This window comes from Schistocerca cancellata, chromosome 6 (genome assembly GCF_023864275.1).
Source record: "Schistocerca cancellata isolate TAMUIC-IGC-003103 chromosome 6, iqSchCanc2.1, whole genome shotgun sequence".
Lineage (NCBI taxonomy): Eukaryota > Metazoa > Arthropoda > Insecta > Orthoptera > Acrididae > Schistocerca > Schistocerca cancellata.
In genome coordinates, this window is record NC_064631.1 from 386,381,556 (window position 1) to 386,398,904 (window position 17,349).

The following is a 17,349-nucleotide window of genomic DNA, read 5'->3' on the forward strand; positions in this document are numbered from 1 at the left end:
CCCTGTATTCACCTGTCCAAAAGTTTTGTTCCTCCTGCCACCGAACTTCACTAATTCCCACTATAACTTTAACCTATCCATTTCCCTTTTTAAATTTTCTAACCTACCTGCCCGATTAATGGATCTGACATTCCACGCTCCGATCCATAGAACGCCAGTTTTCTTTCTCCTGATAACGACGTCCTCTTGAGTAGTCCCCGCCCAGAGATCCGAATGGGGGACTATTTTACCTCTGGAATATTTTACCCAAGAGGACGCCATCACCATTTAACTATACAGTAAAGCTGCATGCCCTCGGGAAAAATTACAGCTGTAGTTCCCCTTGCTTTCGGCCGTTCGCAGTACCAGCACAGCAAGGCCGTTTTGGTTAGTGTTGCACGGCCAGATCAGTCAATTATGCAGACTGTTGCCCCTGCAACTACTGAAAAGGCTGCTGCCCCTCTTCAGGAACCACACGTTTGTCTGGCCTCTCAACAGATACCCCTCCGTTTTGGTTGCACCTACGGTACGGCTATCTGTATCGCTGAGGCACGCAAGCCTCCCCACCAACAGCAAGGTCCATGGTTCATGGGTACTGCCATGAAAAACATACTTCGTGGGCAACGAAAATTAAGGACTTTGAACTTCTCCTAAATGAATTACCCCACTGATCAACTGGGTTGAGGCCTTTAGATGTTATAGGTAAACCTTTTGTAAAAGAACCTTTAATTAAGTATTTTAATTGGCCTGAACAACCTAGTGTCAATTATAAAGTAAATCAGGAAATAATTTCTAAAAATTTGATTGAAAAGGCGCTACACAGAGTAAGTAAGCTTAACAAAAAGGCTGTGGAACCTCAGTACGAAGTCGATGACCTGGTTCTTATAAAACATCTTCCCAGCTTGACTCTGAAGAGACTCATAAGCTTTTTCAAAAATATGAGGGACCATACTGGGTACAAACGGCAGTCCACCCTAAGACGTTATTTTTAGTAGATCCCACAACTGGATTAGAAAAGGGGAAACACATTGTAAAGGTTGTAAAATAGTATATCCCCCAGGGATGTTAACATTCTGAGTTAATGGGCGGTGCGACGACCGTCAGATCGAGTTGTTTTCGGTGTTTCTACCAAAATAGTTTTCCTGCACCGAATTCCTTTAAAATCAAAAACTATCCTGTAATCTTACTGCTTAAAAAACTGAATATGACCATAAAATAGAGAACAACTTAAGAGAATCACAAAAAAGTGATGTCTACACAAAATAAATTGAATAGAGTATTATGTTTGTGGAAAATATAATATGATGTAACTACCAGGTGTACCAGCATGAAATGAGCGTTTTCTTGTGAAAATGAAACACTAATTTTGAATTGAAAAGGAAAAACATTTCATTCAAAGTATTGACCACTGCTTTCTATACATTTTGACCACCTTTCTGGCAATTTGTGGACACCACGCCAATAGAAATGTTCGTCTTTTGAAGAAAACCAATCAGACACCCAATTTATGACTTCTTCTTAGGAATCGAAGTGTTCCTCAGCCAATGTGTGTCCCACTGATGAAAACAAATGGCAGTTGAAAGGGGCCAAGTCTGGTGAATACGGCGGGCGAGGTAGCAGCTCCCAGCCAAGTGTTTCGATTGTATCCTGAACAAGTTTTGCTTTGTGTGCAGGTGCATTGTCGTGTAAAAAAATTACTTTGCATTGTCTTCTGGTCCATTCTGGCTTTTTTTCAATCAATGCAGAGTTGAAATTGATCATTTGTTGTCTGTAGCGATTAGTATTCACAGTTTCACTGGGTTTTAGAAGCTCATGATACACCACACCTTTCTGATCCCACCAAACACAGAGCATTGTCTTCTTGCCGAATCGATCTGGTTTTGCAGTCGATGTTGATGGTTGTCCCGGATTAACCCATGATTTTTCCCATTTAGGATTCTTAAAGTAAATCCATTTTTCATTGCCAGTAACAATTCAATTCAATGCAAAATTGATTTTCTTTCATGTCTTTGAAGCAAAATTTGACAAATGGTTTTTCAGTTTTCCATCTGTCTTTCATTCAATTCATGTGGCACCCATTTTCCACACTTTTGGATCTTTCCCATAGTTTTTAAACGGTCAGAAATTGTTTGTTGTGCAACATTTAGCATTGCTGCCATTTGCTTCTGACTCAAAGTATAATTTTCATCCAATATTGCTTGCAATTCAGCGTCTTCGAACTTTTTGGTGGTCTTCCACATTCTTCATTTCTTACATCAAAATCATTATTTCTGAACCATTGAAACCATCTTTTGCATGTTGTTTCTGATAGAACATATGCCTCGACAAGCATTCGATGCTACTCTGGAGCACTTTTTTTACAAATGAAAACAAAAAATTAGTGCTTTCCGCAAATCATCACTTTCTGGTAAAAAATTCGACATTGTTAACACGATGAAAACATATGATGATGATTGTTCCATGACTTGATGTATACTAAATATCTTTGACAGATGTCATACCAACCGAACAAAAAAAATTAAGGCTCGTTCACAACAAATGTTCCATATCGACACATTTGTATCTTAATGCTCATTTCATACCAGTACACCTGGTAAGTGAGCAATTGTTATACCGAAGTGTATAGCTTCTCTATTTTGTATAGAGTATTTTATATGTTTTACAAGATGTGATATAGATGGGAGGATTTGTATAAATTTTGAAAGGTGTGGGTATTGTAGCTAAATGCTTGATTTACAAGAACAGATAAATCATGACTAACACAAAACACACATCACACCTTTCAAACAACCCTCAGAAACAAGTGTGCCTGATTCTTCTTAATTTGCCATTTCCATAGGGTTGCTAGGATTTCCTTCGGGGACCTCAAAGGGTGAAAGAGGGACAAGTCCATTCTGTAGGAGACGATTTAACACCAAACCTCCTCCGACGTCTCACTCAAGTACCTGAGAGTTAGGGATCCTGGGGAAGGGAGGTGGGAAGGGTTTCCTGTCTTTGGGGCTATCTTCTTTCTCTCCTTCGATCCTAGCAACCACATCTGTTTTTTCCTTTCTTACTTCTCATCTTGAGGACCTGTCTGTCTTTTCCCTCTTTCCATATTCATAAACTTCTATCGCTGAAGTCCTTTCTTATTTCCAAGGTTAATAGTAACCTACAACTTATCTTTAGATAAGAAGGCTGAAGAATCAGACTACACAAACACACATCCACATATACACTTCTACACAAACATTAAATTATATAAGACAAAGCCTGTCACGCTGTGAGAACCGCCAGGTGTTGTAGGGCAAAAGTTGTGTACACAGGGAATTATGTGCATATATATGGGGAGTTATGATGGTTCTACATCGAATATACATAAGAAGAGGTGCACATGTGTAATGAACAACTATAAAGTAGTAATGAGTATGGATGAATAAGAGAGAGGCACGAGCAAAGAAAGAAAACAAAAGTAGGAGTAGAATTAGTCAGGTTGATCATTAAGTGTCAGTGCAATAAAAATCTAATAAATTGAAGGGTAGTGGAACATAAGTAGTATATATATACATAATATCTGTTGAAACTATAGACGTTGATAAGTAGAGGAGGACTTTAGGGAGTGAATAATATAGTAAAGAATGAATGCTAAGTTTAAAATAGATTTATAGCTTTACCAGAATATAATTATGGTATACACAGAAATTTATATTAGGATAATGAAGCGTGAGGCCTACTAAGAAAGGATAAGGGGGGTGTACCCGGCATTCACTAAGTATAAAGGGCAGACAATATTTTGTAAGGGGCCTACCTGCCAGAATGGGAAGAGGAAGTCCTCTCATAAGATCAACCCACAAGTAAGGAATAGGTGCTGATCCTAGGAGAAGGGACAGTATCGTGACAAATGTCACAAATTTTATAGGAATTATTCTGGAAAGTGTAAATTCTATGAACAACTAGCAGTATTATGTTTCATGAAGTAAATGAGTGTCAAAAGAACACTTTCACTTCGCCCAGAGTTCCTCCAAGCTACAAATAATGAAAATAGTACATACTAGGAAAAAGGTAGTACGAAAGATAAGAATAGAAAACAGAAGATTACTCATGTGTCCTAAACACCTAAAGTTTACTATTTAAAACAAAAAATTAAAGAAAAGAAAAAGAGTGCTCACAGTTACTAAGTATTAGTAAAGCTGACTAAAACAACAAATAAATCCTCATGTCTTAATAACAAAGTAAAATAAGAAAAGAGTAGAGAAAAAATAAGCGAAAGATTGTGCAAGAAAGGACAGAGAATTGTTACTCAAAGGAAAGATATGTATATAAACATATGTAAGAAACGTATCCTGTTAAGATATAAACTGTTGTTATGAGTGATATTATGTGAATAATGATTATTTATAAAATATTGCGTGTTCGGTCTGGGGGGGGGGGGGGGGGATATGTAGTGACTTGAGAATTTCTGTGTAAATTCTAGAATCACTCAGCCCTCTACCATCTCGAACACACGATAATCTAGATACTAGTGTGGGATGGAAAAATCCTACCTACTGTGTGTCACACGTGTGTGTGTGTGTGTGTGTGTGTGTCAATCCACAGATGTGTTAGTGAGTGTGTATGGAAGAACCATGGAATCTATATGCAGCTTTGTACTTAGTGTGTCACTGATTATTGTTATGTGTAACAAGAACAGTTGAAAAAATACTCATATAGACTCTTGATTCAGTCTTGTTAGAGGCAAGACATCCTTTCAATCTCCTTTTCTGAAAGTCATGGTGTCAAACCAGACTTGCTTTCGAATGTAAATCAATTTGTTCCTAACATACAACTGTATGAGACACTTACTGAAGTTACATATTATGTTGAAAGTGAGAAATTTTATTGTGCTTGAAAGTCAAATACATCATTGGTTGACAAAACGTAAAGTTCGTATAGCTACTCATTTCACTAGTAGAAAGAGGGTTGAAAGTTCCGACGGAGAAGAAGTCAAGAATGTTTCCAGCAGCCGGCTATCCAGCAAAGAAGAGTGGCTGCAAACCCCAAGTCAGTCATCTCAAAGAAGTGGAATGTGGTTTGGGGAAATAAATCAGTATAACTCAGACCCACATTCACACTTTACTTCTTCAAAGCATTAGACTATCACAAGGCTTTTCTTCAAAGATCATCAGGTATTAGACAAATCTATCAAATGGTTCAAATGGCTCTAAGCACTATGGGACTTAACTTCTGAGGTCATCAGTCCCCTAGAACTTAGAACTACTTAAACCTAACTAATCTAAGAACATCACACACATCCATGCCCGAGGCAGGATTCTAACCTGCGACCGTAGCGGTCACGCAGTTCCAGACTGTAGCGCCTAGACAAATCTATCAGTCATTAGTTAAGAGAACCAGATGCCATTGTTCCACAGATACTATTCCAGGTGTTCTCTTGTCCACCTTCTTCATACAGAACGATGCTGTAGAGCTTTGTATTAATGATGGTGCCTAGCAGTGCTTTAAACCTATACTGACATCTGATGATCAAAATTAGTCAAATAAATCAAATAATACATGACATGTCGCAGTTTACCTGATCATTTATTACAACAGTTGCTGCTTCCCCTATAGATTATGCCTGCATTTTCTATTTACCCCTCTGTCAACACTCATTCTGGGCATGACTGAAAACTGATACAAATGAACAATGTAACAACATACATTTCCACCACAACAGTGAGGCTTACTAATGATTTCAGGATACAATATTTTAAAATTAAAATAAAAAGACTTGGAATGGAAGGATGAGATGTTGTGTAAAATGTATATTTTCATTATAAATCTCTGTCACTATTTCAAAGTAGTTTTTCTATAAAATTTATGCATGAAAAAATTTAAAACACCAGTACACGATATGTCTCAGGCCAGATTAAAATATGCCATTGTTAAATCTTTCTACAAGGACATGAAAAATTTAAATAACATGTCTAATTTCCTTAATGACAACTTTTTCTAAGGCTCACAAATAAATACAAAAATACTGTGCATGGCACCAAATGTTGCAATTTGAGTTGCAGCCTTGACCAGCATGTTGAAACTCAATATGACAGGCACAGACGAGATGTGAAACATGAAACTATGAAACAAAACTACATCATAAGAGATAGTACCAAACTCAATGCAATGATTCTGCTAATGATAATTAGGCTCAAGCAAGCCATATTTATTACTGAAAATGTGCAGTAGTTATAATCAAACTTTTGCTACTTGAGAGGGGCCTCTTGAAAAATGAGTGATTGCAGGACAATGAAACTTTGTGGAAAAATTTGTAAGAACATGGGGAGAAAAATAACAAATAAGCTATTGAAAGAAACGCATTTTAATTTCCACATGAGAAGGAAACAGTTGTTAATTGCATGTCACATTTCCATTCCAGGTTACAAATGTTGCTTAATGTGATGACCATGCATCCACTAGGTTTTTACAGATACCATTTCGCAACTGTTCACAGCACTTTTCAAACAGTGGACCTTGGAATGTTCAGCTGTTGTGACACAACTTGTGCATTCCATAAAGATTGCACATTGCATCCACAATTTTTATCCATGGCAACAGTAGCATCTCCAATGATTTGTAGTGCAATTCGCCACTGGCTTCTCCTAGAAGCAATTCCCAAATCACCAGTTAATTTGAACTTCCTACTCACGTTCTTCAAAGTCAATGCAAAAAGAGTACATCTCCACACTCCTTCAATGCATCGTTACACACGAAGAGCAGCAGCACTATTGCTGCTATTTTATCAAATGGATTTATAAGTAAAGCCCTGCTCACCTTGTCCAGACTCATGTTGACTACCTGCACTTGTAACACATACTGATGCATCTTATGTTTCAACACTACGTCGTCATACCAACACCGATGCCTCATGGAAAGTCATGACACTAACACTACTAATTTTCGCACCTCCCGCCTAACTGTCAGAGTACTTGCAGTGGATCCTGATGGAGTTTGGAATTCCTGTGTGAAGGTCTGGATAGATGTCTGCCTGTTACATATTACGACCCTCTTCAATTGTCGGCGGTCTCTGTCAGTCAACAGACGAGGTCAACCTGTACGCTTTTGTGCTGCACACGCCCCTTCATGCTTCCACTTCACTAACACATCAGAAACAGTGTACCTAGGGAGGTTTAGGAGTGTGGAAATCTCACGTACAGATGTATGACACAAGTAACACCCAATCACCTGACCCAGTTTAAGTCTGAGAGTTCCACAGAGTGCCCCACTCTGCTCTCTCAAGATGTCTAATGACTACTGAGGTCGCTGATATGAAGTACCTGGTAGTAGGTGGCAGCACAATGCACCTAATATGAAAAAAGTATTTTTTAGGGGTGTCTGGATACTTTTGATCTCATACTGTATACACAGAGCTTGGTCTTTTATGCTTAGTCTTAGGACTTGAATATTTTGACTTCATAGTTTGATTGACACACATCAGCAGACACATACTTATTGTTCTGAAGATGACCAAAAAGGGTGAAACGAGTTAGCAGTATATAAATAAAGTGAAACCACAGCTGTTTTTAATTTGCAAACCTATCATTATCACAGTTGCTAGCTTCAACCAGAATTGATTGGGAGAATGTACACACAACAAAAATATTAGACCACTTGCAATTAGGTAATATGAAAACAACTTTTCAAATAATCATTTTGATGGGGTATGACTATTGTTTCCATTACAATTTTATTTTATTTCTTATTGTTCTTTTACATATCGTAATACTGGAATTATAAATCAAATAAAAACTCGAATTATAAAACAAACTTCAGCAGTCTTAATATGACCACAATATCAGCGATTGTGGCAATTACAAAGACACAATTTACTTTTTCTTAAAGTAGGATGATATTTTACTTGTTTTCTGTTTAATGTCTTCTACAATTGTAGCCACTTGATTTGATTTTTGGCTTCTCCACTTCTAATCCTTTTAACTCCAACTAGCACACATTGGGCTAGAGTGATTTCTCCACAATGCCTATGTATAATTCCTTCTTCAAAGCACTTGGTGGCTTCTTCAAGTAGTTGATCAGCAGCTTTTCCTTATTTTTCTTCAAAAAAGTTTTTGTCAACTCATTCAAATCAGCAGCAGTTTTAACCTTCAACCTTTCTGTTCTCTTTCCCAATGCTCGTTATGTCAGTTTCCTTCAACATCTCTTCTTGCTTAATTTTTTCTTCCATGTAGCATTTATAGATTTGGTACGCAATTCTGGCTAATAGTAGAAGTTTGTCAATAACAGAAAGCAAGTGTGCCTGATGGCTGTACAATTTCATGTCAGATAAAATATTCAATATTGAATTTAAACCACGCTGTTCACTCATGTTTATCTTATCATTTGTTAATATCTGACCAGAAAGAGAAAATCCTCTTTCTACCACAGTGATACCATCAGACAAACAAAGTATTGCTTTTACAAGTTTTATTACAGTGGGATATATTAAAAAGTTTGAAGCAATCCTTAAATTAAAAACACAGGACCAGTATTTATCAACTGTCTGGGCAGCTTCAGAGGAGTTTCCACTCATCCAATAGTACAGATTCAGCCACATCCAAAGGTAAAGCATTACCTAAAGTTACAAGTTTGGCCCTCAGAGGAAATGCTTCTAAACTCTCCAACCTTCAAGCAACTTTTATTAAACAACATACTGCTGCGGTGAGAAGCTTCATTCAGTTTGAGACTTCCTGACAAGTACTTGCCACTTTCAACAAAATAGCATTTCAGGCCTGTATGAAAAGAGGCAGTGTCTCTCTCTTTCTGTTATTCAGTTCCTCGATGAGGAACTCACTACAAGCAATATCATTCAAAGACAGAAAGTTTTCCTCCCCACAGAGAATTGTCCAGACTCGTAAACCCTACTCTTCAACTTCATTAGAAGTTCACTTACATGTTCATACAAAAGGTGGATGGAATGTCCTTCTGTTTGAAAGAACTGCAAGTAGGATATATCTTATCAATTCCATTTTTTTTTTTTTTTTTTTTTTTTTTTTTAATGGTTACAGGCTGATGAAAATAAATGCTGAAAGATCCCAGCTCTCAAGCATTTGCACACAGTGTAACAACTCTTGAAAAACATTATGTTTTGAAATCTGCAGTATCCCACATTGTCTATGGGCTACACCCTTTTCAGAGAAATCATCTAGCATTTGCCTGAATCAAATAAGAAAAACCTACATCTGGATGGTCAGATAGGAATTTAAAACTCACTTCTCTGCAGCTCCTGTCCACTTACTTGACCAACTGAAGTGTGGGGGCGGGGGTGGGGACTTTCTTTGCTGATTATGTTACTCTGGATTTATCCATCGACAGTGAAGGATTATGTTTCCTGTCATGGAGACCTCATTTTATTTGAGCATGTAGTCATCAATCGTTATCCTAGCCAGAAAGCCATAGCTGGTTGCCATGTTATTCTTTTAAGTGACTGTGGCATGTCATTACCCTTCAAACCTTGCGCCAATGTAGATGGTTCCTAGGCACCCACCAGGTACAGCCTTTTTCAAAGTGCACACTGTATTAAATGAAATCTCCCTACCAAGGCTGAATCATTCACTCATACGTGCACAATGCCTTCCGAATATGATGATGCAGACACACTTAACAGTCACCGAGTATAACAAAAAAATTAACTAGTCTTTTGGTTTTGTAGTTTCCACACCTCCTTTTTCACAATCTAAATTAATTTTTGTTAGTGTAGTGGAAATGTGACCTCTACCTTATGACCAGATGAGTGGCAAAGCAGATTTTGGCAAGTCAGAAAGTTAATTAGTAAATCCACCAAAAATGTCTCTAAAATGAAGACAAAATACATCTAGAACGTAAATAAATATTATATTGTAACAATAAAAGGCATTCTGAAGCTGTAAAATTAATGTTTACACACTTGCTACATAAAATGGCCACACAAAAATTGTTATAAAATCTAATGTATTATTTTAATTTCCTGCAAGTTTCACTCTCTATGTTGTGTATGTACTTAACGCTTGTAGATTAATCACCTTGGTGAAATTTTGGCTCCATCAATTCCACTATTGGCCTTGTATCCACATTTTTGTATTTTCTTCCCAAGTCGTTGAATCCAAAGTTTCTGGTCTTCCACATTGGAAGCCAGTATTAATAGTTCTTTGGCAGAATTTGGATCATAATGTAGTTTACACGGTGCAATGGCATCCTCCTTTTTCTCCAGATGCTCTTTGTGAACCTTAATATGGCACCCTGTAACGAGTAAGAAGAGTGTTTTAATACAACAAAAATGAATACACACTTAGTAGTCTTACATAACACACAAATTGCACGTGTAATGCCATCCACATTTAGACTTCCCACTGCACCTTAATTTTCTAAATGTATCATATAATTCACTCATCTTCCGAGATTAAATTGCATACAATTTTTCTGTTGAATTACTATCAGTTGCTACTGCCCACTGATGATTAACATGTTTTCCTCATCTTTGTTCTTCAAAATTACTTCAATCTAATCTGTCATGCAACTGAAGTAGTTTTTGAAGGTTTATGCTGCTATAAAATCGAAAGTGGCTAAAAAGGCAGTAAACAAGAAGATAAAATAAATGAGTACAAGTTCAATACAGATTAATTTTAGGATACTGGAAAGTCTGGGTGTAATCCAAACAATGGCAGGAATACAGATAACTATTCAGTATATGGACAAGGAGCTGAGCAATGGACATTTCCTTTAAGGGAGTATTACACGACAACCCACCGTGAATGGTATTGGTCTAGCGCAACAGCCACCTAGCAATAGAACGGGTGAAACTACGAAAATTAGCAAACATATTATCCGTGCGCCAGAATAGACAGCATGTGCACTAGGTAGCGATAACTTGCTCAGACGCAGAAGGGATATCTCAATGCTCTCTGCTTGTTATTTGCTTATTGGTCAGTGGTTCGTAGCTAATTTTAATTTTCGTGTTGGGGACTTTTGCATTTTTTTTTCTTTTGATTACTTCGTATTACAGAAAGGAAGTAGAGCAAAGAGGCGTTAAGCGTCTTAATGCAGGCATACAGTGAGGGAAGGTGTCTGTATAACCAGCTGTATCATAATATGTTATGTTGGCAATCTTTTTTTTTATGAGTAATATGCGTATAATGTTAGGTGAGATTAGGTTGGACATTATGATTTTCAATTTGTATCATAATGCCTTAGCTTACAAAAGTTCAGGTTTGATTTGCTTGCATCTCTTGCTTTATTTCAGCTAGCCAGAAAAGAGAAACTGGCAGTGCTAGGCGAGAAAGACCATTCAGTTACGCCCAGTGCAACAGACGATGATTGCAAAACTCTGAGTAACACATTGCATTCCATTTTCCAAACTTGGAAAAATGACATGAGTGCACCTTTAAGTATTGGTCCTTCAAAATTGCTGCAAAGTGCAGTGCATTAACCCACAACTACTTTTGAAATGGTGAGCTGTGCTATTTTGTGGCTAAAAGCCGGTCTATCAAAATATTCCTCGTCACCAGGAAACATAATGTTGCAACCAGCCTGTAACATATCAGGGCATGTACTGGTATTTTATCAATGATCTAGGTTGGTATGATTACTTTTGGGAAGATGAGATAGGTTCCCTCATGACTGTGTCACACTTGCTAATTCCATCTTCTATTGTAGACAGCAGCTTCTCAAAACAGGCTATGTCCATCCTCACGAAGTTCTGAAATTCTAGCGGATCTTCCAGCCTCAGTTCTTTCATAAGCAATATGCCTTTGTTCCTTCTTTTCAGCCAGGATTGAACTCAACAATGTCTGGCTTTCCACTTTCATTGTCGTTCTGCCCTAATCCAAAGATTTACTGCCACTGCCGGGGCAATAGCTCCAAAAACAAATTGGTCCTCCATGTGCAAAATGTAAATTTAGATATACATGTACCTGTGTAACCAAGTGTCGTAATATAAAACTAACTGTTGAGTCTGAAATTCAGAACAGTAGTAACCTACATAATAGGATAACAATTACTTAATAATTAATGATACAAAACTATTTCTATTAACTAGGGACCTTGAGCTCACATAAATAATTTGAACAAATGACGTTCCAATATGTCACACAGCCCCTTGTGTTTCGCACGTTATTACGGCCTACTGTGCATGTACACCACATATATCCCATGTGGATGGTGTAATAGGTCTACGTGAACCAGCCTGTAGTTACAGATATGCACACTTGGGGCGCTGGTGCATCGGTGTACGGTTTACGCGCATCGTGTAATAGGGGCTTAAGCCTTTAGCATTAGCACGCTAATACACAGAATATGAGATACAAAAAAATGAACTGCTAACTTTAGTGAGAAACCACAAAAAAGGTCAAAAACACCATAACAAATCCAGGCATAATGATATCCAGAATGGTCAGCTTCCTAGTCAGCACCTACCCATCCAGAAGATGTGGCTGCAAATGAATGCCCCAGAAAACTAACAATCCCTGATTCTAATTTCCCAAAGCAAACACTGTACCCACAAGGTTAGAACCAACCAAAACTTGTGCGAAGAACAACAACAACAATACCCTAGGTGGTAAGCAATCCATCTATCAACAAACAGAAACAAGGAACTCTGATTCTGGGGAACTGGAATTACACGATCACAGAGAAAACTGGAGTTATCTGGCAAACTTCCACACAAAATTTACACATTCTTTGGAACCTTCAACATAAACACACTAATCTCACCAGGAAAACTGTACACCTTAACAATGGAGCTTGATAAAGAAAACAAAATACAGGAAGTATGCATAACAGATGAAGACACATTGGATTACGAAACTCCCCATTTCATCAAGAGCAAGACAAAAAAATGAGTCACCAGCTTGCTCCCCTTCTGTACTCGGCCTTCATAATACACAAAAAGATGTTCAATTTGATCAGAAAGTCTCCCCAAAAACAGCAGGTTAACAACAATACTTCTACAGTAGACAAACAAGAAATACACCACAAATTGAGATGACAAGAAGGACCTCAAATCAACAAAGAAATTCTTGGCAACCATAGAGATATTGTAGAACAAAAGCAAACTGGTGCTTTTCATTTATTATAATGTTGTTCTACCAAGAACCGACGGAAGATTCTGTTAATATTAGAGAGACAGCAATGGTCAAAATCCCCCATGAAGGCAAAAAAAGTCTGCTAGGTCCACTGTATAAAGCAGCAGAGAAAAAAGTTGCCAGAGAACTGTGGTAAAGACACACACACACACACACACACACACACACACACACACACACACACACACACACACAAGGTATTAATCTAGCTATGCCAACAAAACAACCTGAAGACCATACTAACATCCCTCAGGAAATCTCCATAAAAACAGAAAGAAATGAAAATTTTCACCAAAGAAAATCTATCAGAAAAGAGCACACAGAGAGACATTGGACACAAAAAAGATCATAGAATCTAACTTAACAAAGGAATGAAAGACAACAAGTAAACACATGGAAAGAATTTCACAGAAAGACCACATAAGAAGCAAAAGAACTAACAACACAGAAAAAGAACACTACACAAAATGCTAGGATTCAGAATGTGAAAATGCACCAGAGAGATGCAAACAAGATTTCCAAAACATAACAGTAAAAAGTCCTTTGAAGCCTATATAATTTTAATGAGTAAGAAAACAGGATGCAGAAATCAGGCAAATGAAGAGAAACTGGAGTAACTGGACTCCAAAGAGGAAAACTTCTGCAACCAAACATGAGAGAATTCTACAGGATTTTCATGAGGAGGGCCCACATGTACAAAACTCCAAACATATGTTTCAAAAAAACAAGCTGGAAAACTCATACTAACTACTCTAGAGAACTGCAGGAACTGGCATGTTATTTTTCTGATCTCCTTAACTCCCCAAACCTGATACAAGTGCCAATACAGAAATGCATCTCCACTCACCCAGGATCACTCCTACCAACAATCATACATTTAAATTTAAAAAAAGGATATCCCATGAAGACAGCAACATTGTAGAAAAGTTAAAGAACATCAGATCAAAGTCTCTACAGGAATTTACACAAATAATTACAAATATTTGGCGAAGAGAAAAACTTCCTGGTGATTGGAAATGTCCACTTATCCTCCCACTGGACAAAAAAGAAGATAGGACAAATGTGAACAGCTACAGAGGTGCCTCCCTGTTATAAGTCACTTAAAAAATTCTCTTCCTCCAGATGAAACAAGAACAATCAGGACACAAAACTGGTGAGTACAAGACACACTTCTGCCCAGTTGTTCATTGATCTGAAAACAATTCCAAAATATAAGGCCATCAGGTATGCTCCAATCACTTGCACCTTCACATATTTCAAGAAGATACATGATTCCATTGATTGACAACTGGCTGACATAGCAGCAAAACCTAAATTCATAGGTGAAATGTCTGATCCCTTCATGATCAAAGCTGGAGTACACCACAGCAGCATATTATCCCCACTATTATTGAACGTAGTACTGGACAAAGTAATGAGGGAATGGGAAGAAGAACTGAAAAAGAACAGAAATCTCAAACCTTGCTTTTGTACAGGACCATACTCTCAGACATGGCCATACTCTCAGACAATGAAGCAACAACAGCCAAACAAATAAAAATACTAAAACAATGTGCAGACAATGTTGGCCTGAAAATCTCTTACCAGAAATCTGAATTATTCTGCTCGAAATTAAAAATACAAAAAATTAGACACAACATACAGCAAGATAAACAAAGTTGCACGTTTCAAGTAACTAGATGAAATCCTCAAACCTGCATGAGGAAGAAAGATCTGGTAAAAGACTAGACCACAAAAAGTGAATCGAGCACATGGGAAAACATATGACATATACAATAAGAAGTGTGTGTCCAATCACACAAAGATCTGACTCTATATTATAATTGGATTGATAAAAAAATCTACTCCCCCAAGCAGCGGCAGGACACACACATACAAAAGAAAGCAAGCTTTCTAACTCTAACTCGGGACCTTTGCCTTTCGCGGGCAAGTGCTCTCTGCAATATCCTTTCTTTCAGGAGTGCTAGTTCTGCACGGTTCGCAGGAGAGCTTCTGTAAAGTTTGGAAGGTAGGAGACGAGGTACTGGCAGAAGTAAAGCTGTGAGGACGGGGCGTGAGTCGTGCTTCGGTAGCTCAGTGGTAAGCACTTGCCCGCGAAAGGTAAAGGTCCCGAGTTCGAGTCTCGGTCCAGCACACAGTTTTAATCTGCCAGGAAGTTTCATATCAGCGCACACTCCGCTGCAGAGTGAAAATCTCATTCTGTATAGAGATGTGTTAACAAGTCATATGAAGAGGAAGAAATGCAAATCGGCAATTGAACTTTCAAAGAAATGTATACCAGTTTCTTGTTTTGTAAGAAAAAAGCAGGAGGTTGTATCAGAGAGTCTTTACATCTGGAAAGTTATGAACAAGTACCAAGTCTTACAGTGCAAGTATCATATTTGTCAAATGCTACTTCTGATAGTTTATGCAATTATAGTTGGTGGTAACTTCAATTTATCCTCAATAAGTTGAGGAAAATCCATGTTTAAATCCAGAAGTGCGCATAAACACTTTCTCCGAAAATTATTTAGTGCAATTAGTTCAAGAGCCCACTTTAATAGTAAACAGTTGCGAGAACACGCTTTACCTCTTAGCAACATATAATGCTGAGCTAATAATGACCATCAAAACTGACACAGGGATTAGTGAACACACGGCTGTCGTAGCAAGACTGAATACCAAACTCTCCATAAATAAACGAACGGCATGTCTATTCAAAAAAGCAGATAAAAACTCATTTGCTGCCTTCCTGAGAGACAGTCTCCACTGCCAAATTAACAATGTAATTGTAGACCAGGTGTGACTTGAAATCAAAGGAATACTATCAACACCAATAGAGAGATTTATACCAAATAAATTAATAAAAGACAGAGCTGACTCCTACGATACACGAAAGAGGTCAGAACATTATTGCAGAAACAACAAAAAAGGCATGCCAAATTTAAACAAATGCAAAAACCCAAGAATGTTGATCTTTAACAAAAGCTTGAAATTTAGTGCAGACTTCACTGCGAGATGCTTGTAACAGTTTCCACACAAAACTCTGTCTCGATATCTGGCAAAAAGTCCAAAGAGATTTTGCTCGTACGGAAAGTATGCCAGCTGCAAGACATAATCAATGTCTTCTCCATCTATGCAACAGCAATGGAAATACTATTGATGACAGTGCTGCTAAAGCAGATATACCAAACACAGCATTCCAAAGTTCCTTCATCTACATCTACATCTACATCTATACTCCTCAAGCCACTCAACAGTGTGTGGCGGAGGGCACTTTACATACCACTGTCATTACCTCCCTTTCCTGTTCCAGTCGCGTACGGTTTGCGGGAAGAACGATTGCCAGAAAGCCTCCGTGCACGCTCGAATATCTCTAATTTTACATTCGTGATCTCCTCGGGAGGTATAAGTAGGGGGGAAGCAATATATTCAATACCTCATCCAGAAACGCATCCTCTCGAAACCTGGACAGCAAGCTACACCGCGATGCAGAGCGCCTCTCTTGCAGCTAACAGATAAACCTTCCTCCCTTTTTTTATAATCCTATTTACTTCCATATTCAGGGATGCCGCAACGGCCTTATGATCACTGATTCCCTGTTCTGCGCTAACAGAATGGAAAAGTTCGGGTCTGTTTGTTATCATTAGGTCCAAGATGTTGTCTCCATGAGTCGGTTCTCTGTTTAATTCCTCGAGGTAATTTTCGGATGGTGCACTCAGTATATTGTCACTCAATGCTCTGTCCCTACCACCCATCCTAAACATCTGAGTGTCCCAGTCTATATCTGGAAAATTGAAATCTCCACCTAAGACTATAACATGCTGAGGAAATTTACGTGAAATGTATTCCAGATTTTCTCTCAGTTGTTCTGCCACTAATGCTGCTGAGTCAGGAGGTCGGTAAAAGGAGCCAATTATTAATCTAGCTCGGTTGTTGAGTATAACCTCCACCCATAATAATTCACAGGAACTATCCATTTCTATTTCACTACAGGATAAATTACTACTAACAGCGACAAACACGCGACCACCGGTTGCATGCAATCTATCCTTTCTAAACACTGTCTGTGCCTTTGTAAAAATTTCGGCAGAATTTATCTCTGGCTTCAGCCAGCTTTCCGTACCTATAACGATTTCAGCTTCGGTGCTTTCTATCAGTGCTTGAAGTTCCAGTCCTTTACCAACTCAGCTACGACAGTTCACAATTACAATACCGGTTGCTGCTTGGTTCCCGCATGTCCTGACTTTGCCCCGCACTCTTTGAGGCTGTTGCCCTTTCTGTACTTGCCCGAGGCCATCTAACCTAAAAAACCGCCCAGTCCATG

At 38.2% G+C, this 17,349-nt stretch overlaps 1 protein-coding gene across 1 annotated transcript in view; it reads right to left on the minus strand.

Moving 5' to 3' along the window:
- Positions 1 to 17,349, minus strand: part of LOC126190825 (rho-associated protein kinase 2) — a 201,927-nt gene that overhangs the window by 10,014 nt on the left and 174,564 nt on the right. The window contains 1 exon segment of the mRNA XM_049931396.1: positions 9,987 to 10,203. Coding sequence (XP_049787353.1) covers positions 9,987 to 10,203 — 217 coding nt within the window.